This window comes from Bos mutus, chromosome 20 (genome assembly GCF_027580195.1).
Source record: "Bos mutus isolate GX-2022 chromosome 20, NWIPB_WYAK_1.1, whole genome shotgun sequence".
Lineage (NCBI taxonomy): Eukaryota > Metazoa > Chordata > Mammalia > Artiodactyla > Bovidae > Bos > Bos mutus.
Window position 1 is genome coordinate 18538218 of NC_091636.1, and position 19763 is coordinate 18557980.

The following is a 19763-nucleotide window of genomic DNA, read 5'->3' on the forward strand; positions in this document are numbered from 1 at the left end:
ACATTTCAAATATCAATCTTTGTCTCAAGATGTCACTAAACTTTTTTTTAAAACTAAAAATCAAAGTGATTGCAAAATGAAAACTAAAGAAGCATAATGAGAAAAGTCTAAGATATTTATTACTGCAGAATCAAAAGAATCTGTCAGATTCTACAGATTGAAGACCAACTTCTTGAGAAGCACTGTGATAAGCATTTTACATAAAATATCTCACTTAATCTTTAACCAATATGATATAAGGTCATTAGCTACATTTTCCAGATGATAGGAAAAAGAGATGTAAGTAAATTAAACAGTTTCCCATGATCACATGGGCTTCCCTGGAAGCTCAGTGGTACAGAGCTTCCTGTACCACTGCAGGAGATGCAGGTTCGATCCCTAGGTCAGGAAATTCCTTGGAGGAGGAAATGGCAACCACTCCAGTATTCTTGCCTGGGAATTGCATGGACAGAGGAACGTGGTGGGCTACAGTCCATAACGTCACAAGGGAGTCAGACACACCTTAGCAACTAAACAACAACAACCAAGGTCATTTACAGCTCATGACTAAAACCACAAGGATGTAATCATGGTTGTCGTAACTCCGAATTCCAGGCACTACTGCTTCTCGGTATTTGATAGTACTTGCTACATATGATGTGCTCAAGTTTGTGCAATAGGCAAGAGGTATTTAAGACCTGGATGTTTTGCTTAGCCTTGAAACCTGCATTGATTATAGAACAAACACCAGAATGTGTAGTCTTTTTGTGTTAATGGGACTTCAGAGAAGTGAGCTGAGTTTAAAGGTTTCAAGGAAGAAAGGAAATGTTGGAGGCTGGGGGGAACTTGAAGAATGAGTAGGGCTGAGTTAGAGTAGAGGGCAGAGCATCCCATGTAAGGAAATCAAATGGATATGTCTGGGTACAGTGAGAAGACAGATACAATTAAAGAAGAGGGAATTATGAAATTGAAATCATGAGAATTAAAGACAGAGTGAGACACAATTACAAACAGCTTTGAAGGTCAAGTAGAAGAAATCCATGTACTCAATCACTCCCTCATTCTACAAAGATTTATGGATGCCTAGTACTTGGCCAGGCAAAATAAAACAGAATCCTAAGAAAGCCCTAGAGAATTCTGTTCATAGTTCTGTAGCAATTGCTGTCAGAGCTATGTCCACATCCCCTCAGCAGTAACATGCTGATGGAACCCTAGTATAAGCATGTGTAATGTGTAAATGCTCTACCTAAGGCTTTGCCTGCATGCAGGTCAGAGTGGAATACCAGGAATTTATTCCTAGGAGCAGCCATCAGCCAGTGAAGATGGGAGTCAGAGGATAAATCCTGCAGTGTCCTCATCTCTTGAACAGGATACCTCTGAAGCAAGTTCTATATCATCTCCTAGAGGTCCCCAGCAGGACTTGGGCACAGGCGCCTATTTCAGTTACCTGATCATTAGTGCACCCTGTGTGCCCTTTCTCCCCTTTCCTGTCTTACTTTTCCACCACCTCCATACGCCCCTCTCCCCAGTGTTTCCTGGAGTAAACTACTATTACTCAAGTCCTTCTCTTGGGGTCTGTTTCTGAGGGAGCTCAACTCGACAGGATGCACAACAGCTCCAGTAACAACTAAACCAGGTAGAGCATTCACGCACCAGGCCTGTTAAATGCCCTTTACATATGTTACAACGTTCCATTCTCACAACAGCCTATCAAGTAAAAACTATTATAAACTCCACTTTACAGATGAGGAAACCGAGGCACATGTAGGTTAAACAACTTGTCAGGGTCACACAGCTAGAAAGTTTGGGTTCATGACTTTATATATTTGCCAAAAGCAGAGGCAACTTATGAATCTAAAAGTAATCCATAGGAAATAGGTCTGATAAAATATATTTCCTGATTAAAAAAAAAAACTAAACAATTGCACATGGAGAGTTAAGTACATATTCAAGTAAGATATTCAAAGATGACAATTACTTTCTAAATTTTGCGTGCCCAGCACTCATGCTCAGGCTCAGTTGCTCACTTATGTCTGACTCTGTGACCCCATGGACCATAGCCCACAAGGCTCCTCAGTCCATGGGATTTCCTAGACAAGAGCAAGAGTACTGGAGTGGGGTGCCATTGCCTTCTCCGACTGGAGTGGGTAGCCATTCCCATCTCTAGTGGATCTTCCCAACCCAGGGATCAAACCTGGGTCTGCTGCATTGCAGGCTGATTCTTTACCATCTGAGCCACCAGAGTATACTTAATAAATGCCTAATAATTTGAGAAGAAAAATATTAAAGATGGATGTATTTAAGGGTATACATACCCTTAAAAGTGAAAGAGAAGTCGCTCAGTTGTGTCCAGCTCTTTGTGACCCCATGGACTGTAGACTACGAGGTTCCTCCGTCCATGGGATTCTCCAGGCAAGAATACTGGACTGGGTTGCTGTTTCCTTCTCCAACATGCCCTTAAAGATGGCTGTATTTCTGAGCCTTGGTGGCTCAGACAGTCAAGAATCTGCTTGTAGGAGACCTGGATTTGACCCCCAGGTTGGGGGGATCCCCTGGAAGAATGCATGGCAACCCACTCCAGTATTCTTGCCTGGAAAATCCCCATGGACAGAAGAGCCTGGCGGGCTACAGTCCATGGGGTCACCAAGAGTTGAACACAACTGAGCAACTAAGCACAAGCAAGGATATACATAAGGATATGTAGGCCAGAATAGGAAGGAAGGTAACATTAATACTAACACAAGCTGATCTGCATGCTTTAGACTAGAAAGGCAGAACCCAGTTGAGCAGGGCCTTCTCAGTATGGTGTACAATGTATGTGCTCAATTGCTCAACTGTGTCCAACTCTTTGTGATCCTGTGCTCCTCTGTCCATAGAATTTTCCAAGCAAGAATACTGGAGTGGGTTGCCATTTCCTACTCCAGGGGATCTTCCAGACCCAGGAATCAAACCTGCATGTCTTGCGCCTCCTGCATTGCAGGCAGATTCTTTACCACTGTGTCACCTGGCAAGCCTTTATGGTATACAATACAGAGTCAATACATTTTCCAGGCAAAAGAAGAGGCATGGAGGAGAGGACTATTTTGGAGCCTAGCTTGAGAGTGTAAGATGTATGAAAAGAGGAGAGAAGACCCATACATGGAGGCTTGGTTATGTCTGAGAACTGTGTCATGTACTGCAAAAAAATAATTAAAATGTAATATAAATATTATTAGTGAAGAAGTGGACATATAAATTAACATATGGACCAGCTACAGATTAATTTACACAGTACTGTCTTCCCAGAAAGAGAAAACATAGACATCTTCAAGGAAAGAAAGATTCCTGTCCATAAATTGAATAAACTGGTTACTGGTTTTAAAGAAATAATGAGTACCTTAGATAAGGAGTTGATTTGGAAGAACGGCATTTGGATTGTGTAGATAAACACGGTTCAGCAGGATGGCTGCCTCTGTAGACGTGGTTAAACTCTCTTGAGTATCAGAAACCAAGGTGCGTGGGAAGTATTTATGTTCAAGATGACAATTTTTATGGAAATTTCTAGAAGTTTTCTAAGGGTAGGTGATTTTTATTGAGGTTAGAGAGACGAGGAGAAATGCATTATTCCCCATAATTCAAACTCAGCCCAAGATGTTTTTCTAGCACAAGCTGAAGGGTTTCAAATATATGATACACAGGAAGCAGGCAGCCAGTCCTCCAAACAACCGAGAACGGAGAAGACCTAGGTTAAAAGAGGCCTGCCGCGAAACAAGCAGGTTTCCTTAGGCAACCTGGTTAGCCTTTCACAGCCTACTCTCCTGATCTGCACAGTAAAGCCAGAATTCACTGGTTCTTTATTGGGTGGCAAGTGCTCTCATTTAATCTTCAGGTCACCCAAAGAAGTGAGCACCATTTATTAAACCCACTTCACAAGGAGGAAAACTGAAACACAGAAAGAGGTTAGATAATTTACCCAAGGTTACACACCTTGGGAAGTAGGTAACATACCCTTGTCATGGATTTGGGGGAGGATTAAATGAGACACTGTATATAAAAAGTTTAATCTATACCTGGCATTAACATCTCAAATATTTATTATGTATTATATTTATTATTTTAATAGCATAAGTTCCCTTGCTTCATCTCAACACATGGCACAGTAACATCATTTAAACAAAGCAGGTTACTTAATCAAATAACTCCCAACTATATAATTTTTTGTTCATCCTTTTCTTTGCATACATTCATTAGTTGAGGAAAACTTTATAGAGTACCATCTGCCTGCAATGCAGGAGACCCCAGTTTGGTTCCTGGGTCGGGAAGATCTGCTGGAGAAAGGATAGGTTACCCGCTCCAGTATTCTTGGGCTTCCCTTGCAGCTCAGCTAGTAAAGAATCCGCCTGCAACATGGGAGACCTGGGTTTGATCCCTGGGTTGGGAAGATCCCCTGGAGAAGTGAAAGGCTACCCACTCCAGTATCCTGTCCTGGAGAATTCCATGGACTATATAGTTCATGGGGTCGAAAAGAGTCAGACACGACTGAGCAACTTTCACTTTCACCTGTGGGTGGTAGTACTGTGCCAGAGCTCAGGATAGAAAGAACAGATGGCTACTATCATGAAGAGAAGGGGACGTGATCTGTTACCATGAAGTCTCACAGGTTAGCTTGGTCACAGAAAGGTCCTGGAAGCAAGATTTGCAGGAAGGCCTGGCCAAATGTTATCCGTCTTTAAAATGGTGACATCCTGATCCACCAGAACATTTTACTTTCTCAAAACTAAACTTGCCTGGATTACTTTCTAGAAAATGTGATTTTTTTCCAATTTTTTTTTTTTTTCTTTTAGAACTCAATTCCCAAGACTCCGATGCCATACTTCATGATGTATAAGAGGTCTCTTCTACTACTCTTGGTGACCCTGGGGTCTTACCAGTTTGCCTGCTATCAACTTGCCAGTTTCTTCTCTAAAGCATCAACAGCTGCTCCATCACATTGCCAATCTGTTTTAAATGCACTAAGTAAGCACTCATACACAAAGAAACTCAAAACTACGTATCTGATACTGAGAACTTCACTCCATGTTATTTCTTAGACTAGACGGACGCTGGATGAACAAGGATAAGCTTGAGAACATCGACCAAGAGAAGAGTTGGAAATATAATGGACACAAAAATGGTACATAAGACATATTTTCTCAATTACTGGTGATCTGGACTTCCCCCGTTGCCCAGTAGGTAAGAGCCTGTGCTTTCACTACAGAGGCCATGTTTTCCATCCCTGGGTGAGCAAGTTCCTCATGTTGCACAGAGTGGCTAATTACTGGTGATATCAGCACTAATAAACATAAAGTTGCCATCTTACCCATGAACAAGGCTGCTATTTAAAAGTTTCATATAGAAGGAATTAAGCCAAATACCTAAGGCTGAGAGACTAAGGATTTTCTGCAGGAGGGGCTTTTTTTTTTTTTTTTTGAGAAAAACATCAGACTTCAGCCCTAGAGTAGCTTATGGATCAATGCATATTTCACAGTATTCCAATTAACTGAAGGACAGTTATACAAGCCAGAAATGAGTAAACTGATCAGGCAATTTTTAGAACAGTAGGTATTTTTTATGTGTATTCAGTTCAATGCCCTCACCTTCAGATTTAAGAAAAACATGAACTAAAAGGGAGGGCATAATGAAGTTTCCTTATAAGTGACTAGGACTGCTCAGGACCTTATTTAGAGCTTTGGAGCTGAAGCAAAATACCCACAAAAAAGCCCTATACAAAATATTTGTGAGCACTGGAAACCAAGGATATTAAAGAAGAAATTCTGCTAAACTGGGAGAAAGTTCTAGTAATGAGAAGAGATAAAAGGAATTCATAACATCTCCCAAACGCATCGTACATGATAGGGTTTATAATTATGATCTAAATATATTATAAGATTACTTAAAATGTTCCCTCAATTTACATCTTATATTTGTCATTCCCCCCCTCCCCATACCTCATGGAAACATAAAAGAGAATTTAAACTTATAAATATTTAAAGTAGGCTATACTGGTTCTGGCTAAAGTCATATGATGTTTTGTTGCTTTCAGTAAGCTTCTCAGAGACTGGTGACACTTTCAAGTCAACTTCAGAAGGATTTTGAAGAAATCTTTGTAAAAGCAGGCTGCATCTGTATGGATGTGTGACATTACAACATAAACCACAGACAGGTAGGCTCCTAGTAAAAAGTGAGCAAAGTTGAATCATTTTGCCTTTTCTTCCCACTGTGATTCTTATTCATTTGAAGATAAAATTCAAGGTGCAAATCTTAGAACTTCTGTTTGTCACCCCACAGTTATTTCCAGGTAGCTCAGAAAATCTCACAGTCCTAAATCAGGTCATGAAACTGGAACTACAGTCTAGTTAACATGTTCATAATACAGCTTCCACCACTACCAAGGCAAAGACAACAATGATAAAGTCAGTTCCGCAGTCTTTGGAATTCCCAAAACACAGTCAACAGGAGAAATGCTAATTACAAAACAGTTTCTAATTTAGTAATTAAGGATTGCTTCATTTCTGTCACACAGCTGTCCCTTTTCTTAACATAATACTTTATGTGAGTAATTTTCAAAGCAGAGTAAAACATCCTTCATCGACTCCACATATTCATTTAGCATCATCAACTCTTTCCAATTCACCGGACACTCTGATACTTCCACCTTCAGAAGCCTTTCCAATTCCCACAGAAACTGTCCAGTAACTTGACTCAGCTCTTTCACCTCCCTTTTCACGGCCCTCCTCTGAGATCTTATTCTGATCTTGAACTCTGCCTCCCAAAGAAAACAGAAGGCATGAGACCAAACCGCCTTGTGTTCCCCTTCTAACTTCCTAATCTCTACAAGATTGGCTCCATCCTCCTTCACCCCCCTCCTTACTTGGGGGAAGCAATGTCCTTCATGCAGTCTTCAAATCCTATCTCTAGCTACTTCCTTTGGGGTACACTCCCTGATGCTTAAAATTATTTGGTGTTCTTCACTAACTGCTGGGTTTCCTCCCTTCCCTTCTCTCTCCCCATTTTTGTGTCTTTCTTGTCCAAAATTTTGAAAGTAGTCTGCACTAGTTTTCTGCGCTTTTATAACCCCCTGAACTAGAACACTCCCCAACTTAAACTACTCTCCAATGTGTTGCCAATAACTACTAACTCTTGAAGCCATCAGACATACTTTGAGTCCCTCATTTCTAGACTTTTCAAAAGTATTTAGACCAGCCAGTTAAGGTGTTTCTTCCTTTAAACTCCCATAATATTCTGTACATTCCTGTATTAACGTGCTCCCCACCATTCTGCAATCATTTGTTTCTGCGGATGTTCTCCTCACTCGTCTGTGAGTATCTTCAGGGCAGAACTGTTATCATATTTATCTGGGCATCCCCTGTGTGCAAATAGATCAGCATGTTCTAATCCACGTGTTCTAATCCAATTCACTAAGAATGGCATTTCAACAGCTATATTGTGATTAAAATGTTTCTTTGGCTGTTTTGCACTAGCTCTGATTGTAGAAAATGTTAATATTTTTTACCTGTGCAAAAAAATTTTTTTCCTAAAGACCTGTAATTAGAATATGTCAAAGAAAGTAATAATGATGGAAGCAAAACCCAAAGCTTGTATGATTTTTATTGGCAGCAAAGTACTCTCATCTGATTGGCACATCTGCTTTTGAGGTAGTGGTGTAACTCAGGTCAAAGGAGGGCCAGAGCTGTGCCATGGGCAAAGGAAAGGCTGCCTGTGGCTTTGCACAGAAGCTCTATCCATTCACCAAGTTCCACAGTCTGCAGTTCTAATTCACCTGCCTAATATGTGATATGTGGGGCACCTCTCCTAATACACCTGCCCAGAGAAGCACCTTTCCCTAACTCACAGAAAAAAAATCCCATAGGACAAGAGTGGCCCTGGGAACAAGGGTCACTTCAAATTCCTTGTAAAATTTTGAGAAAACACAAAAAGATCTGCTGACATGGCTGAAGTACAGGTCATAGTCTGAACATGAATAGGAAGGGTTTCTCAGAGAAAGGTCTTTGATATTCACTGGGCACTCAGTGTACTTCCCCAGCTTGCTAACTAACAGGGAATCTGCTTATTTTCTCTGGTGATATCGCTAAGCTATTTTCCAAAAGGTCCACAGACAGGCGTCTGCCACAGAACAATATGGTCAATCAAAAGACACTGGGTTTTCAAATGAGGCCGAAACTGTTTTTCAGTGGGTCAGCTTCCCTAAGCAATAGACATGTGACTTGGAGCAAGTTCTTTCCCCTCTGCGGGCCTTACTTTCCTCATCTGCCAACAGGGGTTCAAATAAGACCCACCTCTGAAAGTTACCGTTGCCATTAACGGATGTAATTTATGTGAAAACATGTGGCCTGGGTTCAAACAGTGCTGATCTCATCCATGAAATGTTTAGTGGTTATATTTGTTATGTATAGCTAACAAATTCACCCAAGAGACTTTAGCGTGTCATTGTTTAACAGTCTAATAAATTATTTTTACCAATGTGCTATGAAAGTTCCTTTAATGGCCTACTCTTCAAAATGAAGCTGGTAAATAGCCACTGAATTGTTTTCAACAGGTGGTGAAGAGCTCTGAGAGCTTTCACAAGGTCACACAAAGCGGCAACACCAGCGTTAGAAACCTGGAAAGGTTTGGTTTTTTACTATCTTTCCCCAGCCAATAATCTACCATATAGAATCTGGATGATCCATCTTTGAAACCAAACATTTATCCTCAAATTTTACACAGTATAGTTTCCAGGTGAAATATATATCCTTGGGAATGTTTATAGGCTGGTACTTCTGTAACAACTAGAAACACCATTCTAGTTGAGCGCACGTGCCTGAGTACACGCTCAGTTGCTTCAGCTGTGCCCAACTCTTTGTGACCCTATGGACTATATCCCACCAGGCTCCTCTGTCCATGGAATTCTCAAGGCAAGAATACCGGAGTGTGTTGCTGTGCCCTCCTTCGGGGGATCTTTCTGACCCAGGGATCTAACCTGCTTCTCTTGAGTCTCCTGAAGTGGCAGGTGGGTTCTTTACCACTAGTGCCTTCTGGGAAGCCCATCTAACAGTCCACTGAGTGGTAAATAGTTATAGAAATTAACTTTGGCCTGGTGATATTTTGGAGCTATTGTAAAAAAAAAAAGGCAGAATGACTCTATAGTTAGGGTATCTATGAGCACAAATATCTGTGGAGTGTGATTGAAGGAGGAGAGGAAGAGAGGAAGTGTGACTATTGTTCAAAAAAGAAAGAAAGAAAGAAACTGCTAGCCTGAGGCAAGTGGGAAACTGGTTGTTAAGTTCCCTCCTTGGGATCTCCCTCTTGGAATTCTAAACTGTTTTCCTTTTTCCCTTCCTTGCTGTTTTTCTTGGAACCTGAATACGGTAGCATTAGTGGGAGTAACTCAGTAACAGTCAGCTAAAGTGAGTGCAGAAACAAAGGAGTGGAAAGTGAACAATTTAATAGAAACAAAACATCCCAAATCCATAGCTAAGCATTTTCACGTGATGGAGAACACTTTCTCCCTTTTTTCTTATGTAGGCATTGTCTGACTGCTCCCTGTCTTGGGCCACCCACTCAGCCCAGTGAGGAGGTAACCTGTCAGCGTGTAAAGTACACAAATTATGTTGCTGCTGCTGCTGCTGCTAAGTCACTTCAGTCGCGTCCCCACAGACAGCAACCCACCAGGCTCCCCCATCCCTGGGATTCTCCAGGCAAGAACACTGGAGTGGGTTGCCATTTCCTCCTTCAATGCATGAAAGTGAAAAGTGAAAGTGAAGTCCCTCAGTCGTGTCAGACTCCTAGCGACCCCATGGACTGCAGCCCACCAAGCTCCTCCATCCATGGGATTTTCCACAGCGGAAAGTCTGTTGCAATTGAAAATTATGTTTCATTGTCCTAAGTTGTGGGCACACTGATACTGCTAATGGCAACTTTTCTCCTCTATCACACCATTGCTTAATCAAATTTTTACAAAATTTTCAAGAATGAACTTTCATTTGCATGTTTAAATTAGAAGGTATTACTAACAGAAATTAAGAAGACCATAAGCTAAAGGCACTAAAAGAGAGTAAAACAGAAAGCCAAGAGAAAAAATTAGATGTTTAATGGGATCAGTACTTCATCTAAAGGAAAATCTTTGCTATGTTGTATCTAAACATGAACTTATGCTTTAAACAATGGCTGACTTTACCACTGAGCCCCAGGGATTTGTGAACACGATGAGTTTGTATAATTACAAGCTAGAGCTAAACTTTACTGGTCACAAGTGCTCACAAACAAATTGTATGTGGATTCTGGAATTTCTGGGTAGTTCTGTCACTCAGAGGAAGAGATGCTACTAAAGCAAGGTCAGCCATGACCTGAAATCTCATTAGAAGACAAGCAGACACTGGCAGAATTTTACGTTGACTAAAATGAGCAGAGCTCTGTTATCTTGCAGACTTAATCCATTTTGTCCTTCAAAGCATACAGTCATCAAACACAATGTTTCTCCCACCCACTAAAACTCTCATAAGACAAGTGAGACTGTTACATGTGGTGAGTAAAACCTAAACTCTAGGAAACACAATTCTGGGTTGAGTTTCTATAGTTTTGACATATGAAGAGAAGAAAAACTTCAAAGATGTGATTTTAACAGTCTAGATAAGAAGGACCATACTTTCATTAAGAAGCAGGCCATCTTGCCTTTCTCTGATTATTTACACATTGAATTTACTGTTGAAATTTTATATATACACATATATATGCATATATACATAAATGCACACACTATTATGGATATATTGATTTATATCTTGCTTCATTCAGTAAATGAATTAAGTCAAAGAAAACAAAATAAAATGAGTTAGTATGTGAGGTGAACTCTTGCTTTACTAAGGAACAACCAAATTGTGACCCACTAGATTAAATCTTACTAGGAACCCAGAAAGGGCAAGTCCAATGAAAGGATGTGAGGGCCTAAAAAAGGAAAAATAAGCCTCAGGGTTGAGTCAAAGTGCTATAATCACCCCATGTTGCCTCTTGATCAAAGTGAGGTCTCAACATCATAAAAAGAGTTTGGTAAAAATACTTATATGTGTGGACTTTAAAAAATAAAATTCTAAACCTCAATTAGTCACCCACCATCCACAGTCACTGGTCCCAAATTTCCCAAGGCTTCCTCAAAGGAGCCCACAGAGCAGTACGGAACCACCTTCTCTGGCAGGGGCCCTTGGCTTCTACCTCCCTCTGTCTTCTGAGTCTTCTGAGTTCATCATAAGAAGGATGCCAAGGTATTTCAATAAAATGCCCTCCTAATTGTTATATATGTAAAATTCAATTGCATGCAAGATGGGCCTGGCATTTCTGGCATGAAATTCCAGAGCATTTATAAATCAGATTATGCAAATTTGTTATGTATTTTTAAATAAAGCAAAAAGCTACAAGCACATGCTAGGCACACCATGTTACGTCCCTCTTACTGGACCCCTGCATAATGGTTCTGTGCCTGGTGTTTCTCAAAAGTCCTCTTTGTTGCTACAAGATGAAATTTAAATTCCTAGAAAGCTGACTGACATTTCTCTTCTTTCAGCTATGCAAGAAGGCCCATTTCTGAATTGTTAGGCTACCACTATATTCTCACAACTAGCCAGAATAAAAAAATAAGGGCTAACTATATAGTACGTATTTACAGAGTGAGATGAACCCTTATCTTTGTTTGGTTTGGCACTAAAAAGGTTGAAAAGTGTAATGGAAAGAAGCCTTAGCAATAAAATCCTCCAGCAAGTTTTTCTAATGTAGATTTAAACAGGGAAAGCACATTCTTCTTACCACTCTTTTAGCTCTCAAAGGGTAGTGTTCTATTAAGACAAGTAGTAAGACCACTTATTAACTTTAACTTGTCACCAATAAACTAAGAATTTGTCATACTATTGCTCAACCATCAACATACCAGCCCTGGGGCAGGAGGATGAGAATCCGAGAAGGAACTCTACACTAGGCTTCTACTGGAACCATTACCTCTGATGAACTTTTGAAGACTCCTCTTAGACCTCCTTCATCTCAAATTTCCCTCCTTGCTCCTTCAAAAAGTAGAGGAGAAATAAGTGTGCATCTCTATACCCTGCCCATCCAAAGGGTTTAGAGCCTTCATAGAGATTAGATTGTGAAACCCAAGGCACACATCTCCTTTAAAATGTTTATTATTCCCAGGCATTGAGCTGTTGCCAACTTCTGATCTGCCCTCTTTGTGGGGAAAAAAAAAAAGACCTGCGTAGGAGAATGAGGAAAAAGATTTGGAGATGCAAAGCAGAACAACTTGGCAAATCCTTTCTTCTTAGCAGGACCATTCATGAGCATAGAATTCAATCCAACAGGACTCTTACAGCAGGACAAAGAGAAAGAAGGTTTTCTGTCAAGAAACCTAGAATCCTAGAAACCTAGAAATCTCTTACCATGGTATTAAGAGGTGAGGTTATAAATAAGAAAGAAACAACAACTGGGGAAGTTGAGACCAAGCACACCATTAATTTGGTCACCTGGAAAAAGTCACCACCTTCTTCCTTTGAGTTCAATATCTTATTAATCCTTCTAAAGGGCCCAAGCAAAAATAGGTACACAGAACACTAACACTCCACAGTGGCTCTGTTTGGCCACGACATTAACAAATTGGCACGTCATGCAGTGAAATGTATGAAGGGTTACCTAGCTTCAGGCACAAAAGAAAACCACCAAGGCTCTCAACTTCTGCATTCAGTTTTCAAACATATATGTTACAGGTTTATAGGAGCATGAATAAGCACATTTGCATTCTTTCAAAACCTACAGGGTTGAATAGTTCGATTCTTTCCAGTCAAAAGCAGAGGTGAGGTAAATGCAGCAACAATAAAATAAAATAAAAGGTGGTTATAATGTGAGGCATTCAAAGAGTAAATTGCATCCTTCCTATTACAACATAAACAAACAGACCCAAACAGCAAAGCTTAGGCAGAACAAAAACTTGCTTTACAGCAAAGTACACTTTATAGAAATGAGAATGCTAATTTTATTTTCCCCTAAACGAATCTTAATAGGTACAAAATTAACCCGGAAGGAAGGCATAAGGAATTGTTGAAAAAATATCTGACAAATGCCTACTACGTGCCAGGGATTGTTTCCAGGACCCTTTCAATCTTAGGGTTTAAGACTACCTATCTGACTGTACTGGTAAGAATGACAAAGACCTCATTGCTGTGTCCGACCCTCACCATCAGGACAAGCAAGGGGAAAGCACCGAAGCTCCCGAGTCGGGAACTCTGATGATGCACTTGGAAGTGGGCCACTGAGGTTTGCAGGCATGTCACCCAGGCTCCTTCCCAGCACATTACGGCCTGGGACAGTGGCTCCGGATGGCAGAGAAGGAAGATACGCCACAGTGTCGATTCTGGATCCATCTGATACTGACAGAAAATGAGTCCTGCCCAGTGACAGAGGATGTCACTCACCCTTCTCTGTAACTGATTTTTAGCTAACAAGCTGAAACGTCTGTAATAAACCAGTAGGGGATTTTGGTGGAGTTTCAAAATATCAAGATGCTTTCATTTGAGACACTGTCATAAAAGTAATTAGAAAACCCTCAGAAACCTGTATTTTGATGAATATCACTTATTCTAAGGCCAGCCAGAAAATATACCCGAGAAATATACTTTCAAAATGAGATACATTGCAGTATGCAAACCAAACTATATTAGTAAGCCACAAAACCTGAAAATGTACCTTTACCATACATTCACAAAGTCTCTGCTATGAGAAATTGAATCCAGTCAACCCTAAAGGTGTGGTGAAAACAAGCAATTTTTAAATAGTGAGCTTTGCCCTTATACTACCCTCAGCAACTAGTTCCTAGAAACGTTTAATCATAAACTCTAACAAGAAATGGTACATGATGTCACATGCCCATGGACCTTAATTCATTACGTTGAATTGGTCATGAATACATGACCAAATATCATTGCACTAAGCAAGTTCCATGAGAGTCCGAGCATCTCATGATTCATCTGTTAGAATTCTATGAAATTGGCTCATTCTGGTAGAAATATTTCTTGAATAGTTAAAATATTCCTTAAATCTCAGGCACCAACATATCTTAACATCATTTTAAAATTGAGTCAGCATTCTAAGTTTTCCCTTAAACCTTCTTTTGGAAATTTTCAAAGACCTAACATCAAGCAAATTGACATGAGATGCCTGTGTGTGTCCTTCCCCAGGGAATTTTCAAATTAAAAAAAAAGACAAAAGTGTAAATACCAAATCCTAAACTTCCTTTTCCCTTTTACTTATTAATTAAATAGTTGCCATTCTCAAAGTTGTTGTGGCTTTTTTTTTTTTTTTTTTGGTCTCTCTATGAAATTTCAGCACTTGTCAATGTCCTCATACCTGACTTATTTGGAATGCTTTTATATTAACAAGTAATTTGTTATTGCATAACCAATACTTTCTCAGAAATATTTGTTTTTAAACATGTTTTACTTTTCATCCTCATGTGAGACTGATATTCTTGTTCAAGACAAATCCACCTCTGGTACCTGTCATGGAATTTTATAATTCTGAGTATTACCAACTGAAGGGGATATTGATTACTCACCATATCCAGGAATGCCTTCTAAAGGGGAAATTGTTCACATGCATCATGTTGGCAGATCTTCCGTCATTAATATTTTCCTTGTCTTGTATGTTACATGTAGTGATTTTCAAAGATGAATTCCAACTCTCCTGTTTGAGCAGCTATCATGGGCAATTATTGCAACAAGTATTGAATTCCAAAAAAATCCCCCCCAAAAAACAAAGAGCAACAACAAAAGCCCTTCCAGGGTTTGAAGAAAGAAACATCACAGAGCACTGCAGGCATGGGTCCACCCATTTAGGTTCCAGTAGTTTAGTCAACTTACTAAAATAACCAGTTCAATCGCTAATCCTAAATGGTGGCAAATATTGTCCCAGTAAAATCCAAGTGCCTGGAGTGGAATTAATGCATCTTTGCAGGAAGGACTCTGGAATGTGGGAAAAAAGGAGTCAAAAGACAGTTTCTTGTTATCCTTGTTAAAGAAGTGTTAGAAGGGAAATGGAAAACTTCAGGTTGCTTGGCCATGCTGTCCTTTAGAAATGAATATTGCTTTTTCTTCTTTCTGAGGCACATATTCATGTGTGGTCACTTTAACGCAGTGCTGCCTTCTGAGACGTGTCGGACAAAGACCTGGGCAGAGGGGCTAGCAACCATGTATAACCAAAAGCCAACTTCTCTCCCCCTCTCAGAATGGCTGGTTTTCAACTGCAAAAGTAGGAAGGCAAGGATCACCAGGAGCTCCCATCATGACTTCAGAAGGTGCTGTTAGGAGAACATTCATTTCTGCTGCCAAGCCCCATAATAAGGCTGCCTGCTCTCTTTCAGTCAAATGACTAAGCTATTGATCCTCTCCCTGCAGAAACCCCTCTAATTTGTTGTTATCAAACCCATGTGCGGGCTTTTCATATTTTGTCTTGGAAAGAAAATGAATTTTCACAGCTGCAACTCAGACGTTGTCTAAGAATTTCTAACCCCCCGCTGTCTTTCTCCTCTCTTCTCTCTCTTTTTTACCCCCAATTCAATTTCCCAGTAGGTGTCATTTACTCGGATGCTCTGACAGCTTCTGAAAGATTCTCACGCCCGAGCTATACAGACCTTGCATGCTTTTAAAACACAATGGCAACAGGCTCCCACTGGGGTCCCCCAGCGCCGAATTTCCAGCAGAACCTTTGGAATCGTCGCAGCCGCCTCGTCTGCCCCGGGCTGTGCCCGCCAGCCGGCTCTGAACAGCTCAGGACACTTGCAGGCTCCGTGGTACTGTACATTAACTCTGCAGCAGCCCGGGCGCTCGGCTGCAGAGGCTGCCGCCCGGCCGGGGATGTGCTGGCGTCAAGGGGGCCCTCTAGGTGGGCTCCCAGACACTGCAGCGCGCCGCGCTCACCTCCCAGGAAGAGCCGGCCAAAGGGGTTAAAGGCACAGCTCACCCCGAAAGGGCAGATTTCTCCTTTCAGTAAGTGATCACCAGGTGAGACCAGCTAAGCAGCGAGAAACCTGTAAATAACCTCCCAGGGAAAAGACACCTTGAACAAATAGATACTAAGGAGGGAGGCTTTTTGTCAGCTGGGTGGTGTGTTTTTTTTTTTTTTTCCCTCTCTTACCCAATGAAGAGAAAGGGAATAAAGAAGTCCACAGAGAGAATGTGCAAATGACAGGGTTTGGTCACTTCGACTCTCTTGTTTTTAATACACACACACGCTGGGGAGGGGGCGCCTGGCTAACTTGATGGTTCTGTAACCATTTAGCGACAGGGGACCACCGGTCTTTTTTGGACAGGAAATCCTGTGGAAGCCAGTCCTGCGGAAGTCGGTTAGACTTGACTTGCAATTGCGCATGCCATAAAGCTGCTTGCTTGATTAGGGGGTGTGTGGATTTGAGAAGTGCTGAGATAAAGCCTTGCCATGCCTACTGGAGCTGTTCTGCATTTCCTCAAGCTTCCCTCTTTGTTGCAAAAATTCTGTTCAACAATCCCCTGAAAGCACCCCATCGCTGTTGATGCCATTTTGGAGCAAGAATAAAATAGTAAACTCTTGTAATAGTAGGTTGGCACTTAAATGGTGTTACTCGGAAATCAGGAGGAGAATGGACTTTACAGTAGCAGTGTACTCAATATTAATGTATCACTTTTAACTTAGTATTTAAAAAGGCTGTTATGCAATTACTTAATATTAATGGAATACTGGCAACATTTAATACATCAGGCTATTATCTTCAGTTAGGATTTCCCCAGTGAGGCCCTGTCATAGCAAAAAACATTACAGAGACTTGGGGGAGGGGGGGCAGTGGCATTGCCCACAAATTTAAAACCAGGTATAAAGAAATTTAGTCTTGAAAACTGCCATGATTTGGGGAGTTTTCATTTTGATCAAACGATGATTCTGATGAAAGTACTACTGGGAGGAGGAAGAATTGAGTGATTTATTTAAAAGCAGTTTGAACTTGTAGGTTCAGAAAGATGGTACCACAGCTGAAAAGAAACTTGAGAATATTTCTTGGGATTTCCTGTAGCCTAGGCTGTATCCTCACGACCTCCTTTTTCTAAAGGGAATAAATTCCACAATGCCATTTGTGATGGGAACCAGAAGATTTCAGTCTGAATTGTTTTTAACAAGCTTTGAATGTTTGAACCAAGCATCGCTGAGTAATTCAAAATTTGTTATTTATATGAGATATTTAAATATTGTTTTTTAAGAGTAAGGAACACTTACAATGTCCCTGCCTCTGTACTAAGTGCTTTACAATATTATCTCATTTAATCCTCACAACAACACTATTAGGGATGGACTATTACTAGCCCTGTTCTACAGAAGAAGAAATAGTGGCACTCTTAATAGTAAGCAGTTTGCTCAAGGCCAAGTAAGAGTTACAATCTGAATCAAGAAAGTCTGCCTCCGAAGCCTGCACTGATTACCACTGTATCTTGGTGCCTTTGTAGAGAAGAATACCACCATGCATTAATGCAATGTTTTCTAAAAACTTATGTTTACAGGTACTATTTTAGCCTCATGGAATTATTCTGAGGAAAGTACGACATTTATTATGTCAGCTTTGGAGCTGAATCTCCAAAATGATAGCATTTGTTCATCATCATACATCATGTTAGTAGAAGATCTGGAAGAAAATTCAGATTATTTGATGATTATTTGACAGGTTAGTGTTCTTTGAGGATGGTGATAATAGAATAATGGATATTAACCTACTACAAAACCAATACTTAGTCCTCACACATATAAAAAGACCTCAATAGAAAGTAGCAAATAAATACCTTTTTAAATGATGTAGAAATTTATTTTCCCTTGTAATAGGCATTTATTTGAAATTTCCATTTTTTTCAAAGTTCATTCTACCCTACTCTGTTTGTATGTGAAAGTGATACCCATGGATGAAATAACACTCAAAATATCTCTCTCTCAATTACCACACAGTTTAACATTCAGTACTTGTTAGCTATGTTTCCATTTGTGGGCAAATAATAAATCACTTTAAAAATTAAAAAAAAAAAAAAAAAAACTAAGCAATTTAGTCATCAGATTACTAGAGGAAATGTAAATTTAAAATATATTTAAACCAAGGGGAGATTTCAACTGAATATTTTTAGGTAAATTTTCTTGGCTTTTTATTTCTATTTTTATAAGACACATCTGTCTAGAATAAGGTAACACATTAGAATGAAAGAACACAAAAGTGAGAAGCTATGACAAATAGTAGAAAAGCCAAATTTCTGCTTGAGGGATAAGAAAGAAAAAATATGATTTATCAGCTCAGGGAACCAAGGACTACCCATTAATAAACAATCTTAAACTGAGTATTTTGAAAACTCCAGGCAACAAACATATATTAAAAATAGACTTGCTTAGAGAATAGAAATAGCTGATGTCTAGCATTTTTATCCCATGTATATTACAAACAGGGTCTTCAGAGTTTGATCACTATTTTACAAACTGATACTTCACAAAATGTATTTAATATTTCACAAATGTGTAGTCTTCGTGAAATAACATTTAGGCAGAACTAATAGATTTGTAATTTGAAATAAAAGTTCTGAAAGATGAGTAATGTTGATGGAGAGGGGCAATACAAATCTGTTTTTTCTACTAAAAGGTAATCATCTTTTCATACAACTTCTAAGAGGTACAGGAGTAAGCATAAAATACTATTTTATAGTGGATCCCAGCTCCACCATTTTAATCAATAAAAGAGCTCAAATTAATACTAGCAAGGTAACACAGATTGGCACAAACTTCCTATAGCCATGGTGTAGGCTCAGCCCTAAAGACAAAAGGCTAGTTATCATCTCCTTATTAAAAATTTAATACCAAGACAAGCACGAGAATATCTGGTCTTTCAAGGCTGGACTCACATTAACTATCCTCACAGGAGATTAAATTCAAAAGCTATTTTAAAAAGGATTTTTAACATTTTAAAAAGGATGCTATTTTACTGATAAAGTATAAACTACAAACCCTGAGCAAATCAGAATACTGTAACATTTTCATGAGATTGTTTACTGTACTCAGAATCAGAAGAATTAACTAGTTAGTGTCCCAGTGCTCTTTTCCTATAATTAAAGCCTCTTTCTGCCATGACTAGGGGTTATGCTTCCAAGGATGATAGTTTTCAAACTAAATTCCTAAGAGTCTTGTGGTTTCGCAAAGTTGCCTCGAGCCAACTCAGGGCAAAGTGAAGGCCAGGTACCTTGTACTGTTTCATCCAGAGTTCCTTTGCTTTTACCTGTTTTATTTCTAGGTATGGTGTGAATAGGGGAGTTCTTTAAAAAATGTTCTCGAAAACATTAACAGTAGAAACACAAAATTAACACTTTTCAAACAAAATCTTATTTTGTATTGCCAGGCTCAAGACTCCATTCTCTTCAAACCTTTTCAATTTCACAGTGAGTTTAATATAAGTGATTAAGTTATACCTTTATGCTAATATAAACAAAGCATAATAAAGACACACCCTTAGTCCAAACATTATTTCCTAAACTCTTTGGTCACTTATCTGATATGACTTAACTCATTGATTTTCCCTGAGTTTCACTTTCAGAATGAAATTTTAATTTCAAGTGTTAAGGTATGTCTTTCTATCACCATCACATTTTGCTATAGCCAACAGCTACTCTCAGTGACTGCCTCTTAAATAACTTTAGTGAAATGAAGTTAAAACTCCTCTAGATTTAGATAATAGAAAAGGGTCTAAAAAG

General features: G+C 39.7%; 1 protein-coding gene across 2 annotated transcripts in view; it reads right to left on the reverse strand.

Annotated features, from left to right (window-relative positions):
• Positions 1-19763, reverse strand: part of PDE4D (phosphodiesterase 4D) — an 810773-nt gene that overhangs the window by 605436 nt on the left and 185574 nt on the right. Inside the window, exon 1 of one of the 2 annotated variants that reach the window (XM_070357505.1) lies at positions 14585-15805. The exons of the other annotated variant lie outside the window; for it this stretch is intronic. Within the exon in view, the coding sequence (XP_070213606.1) occupies positions 14585-14631 (47 nt within the window). The 5' untranslated portion in view covers positions 14632-15805. Of the gene's footprint in view, positions 1-14584; positions 15806-19763 lie in introns of those variants that run through there. 2 annotated transcript variants of the gene reach the window in all.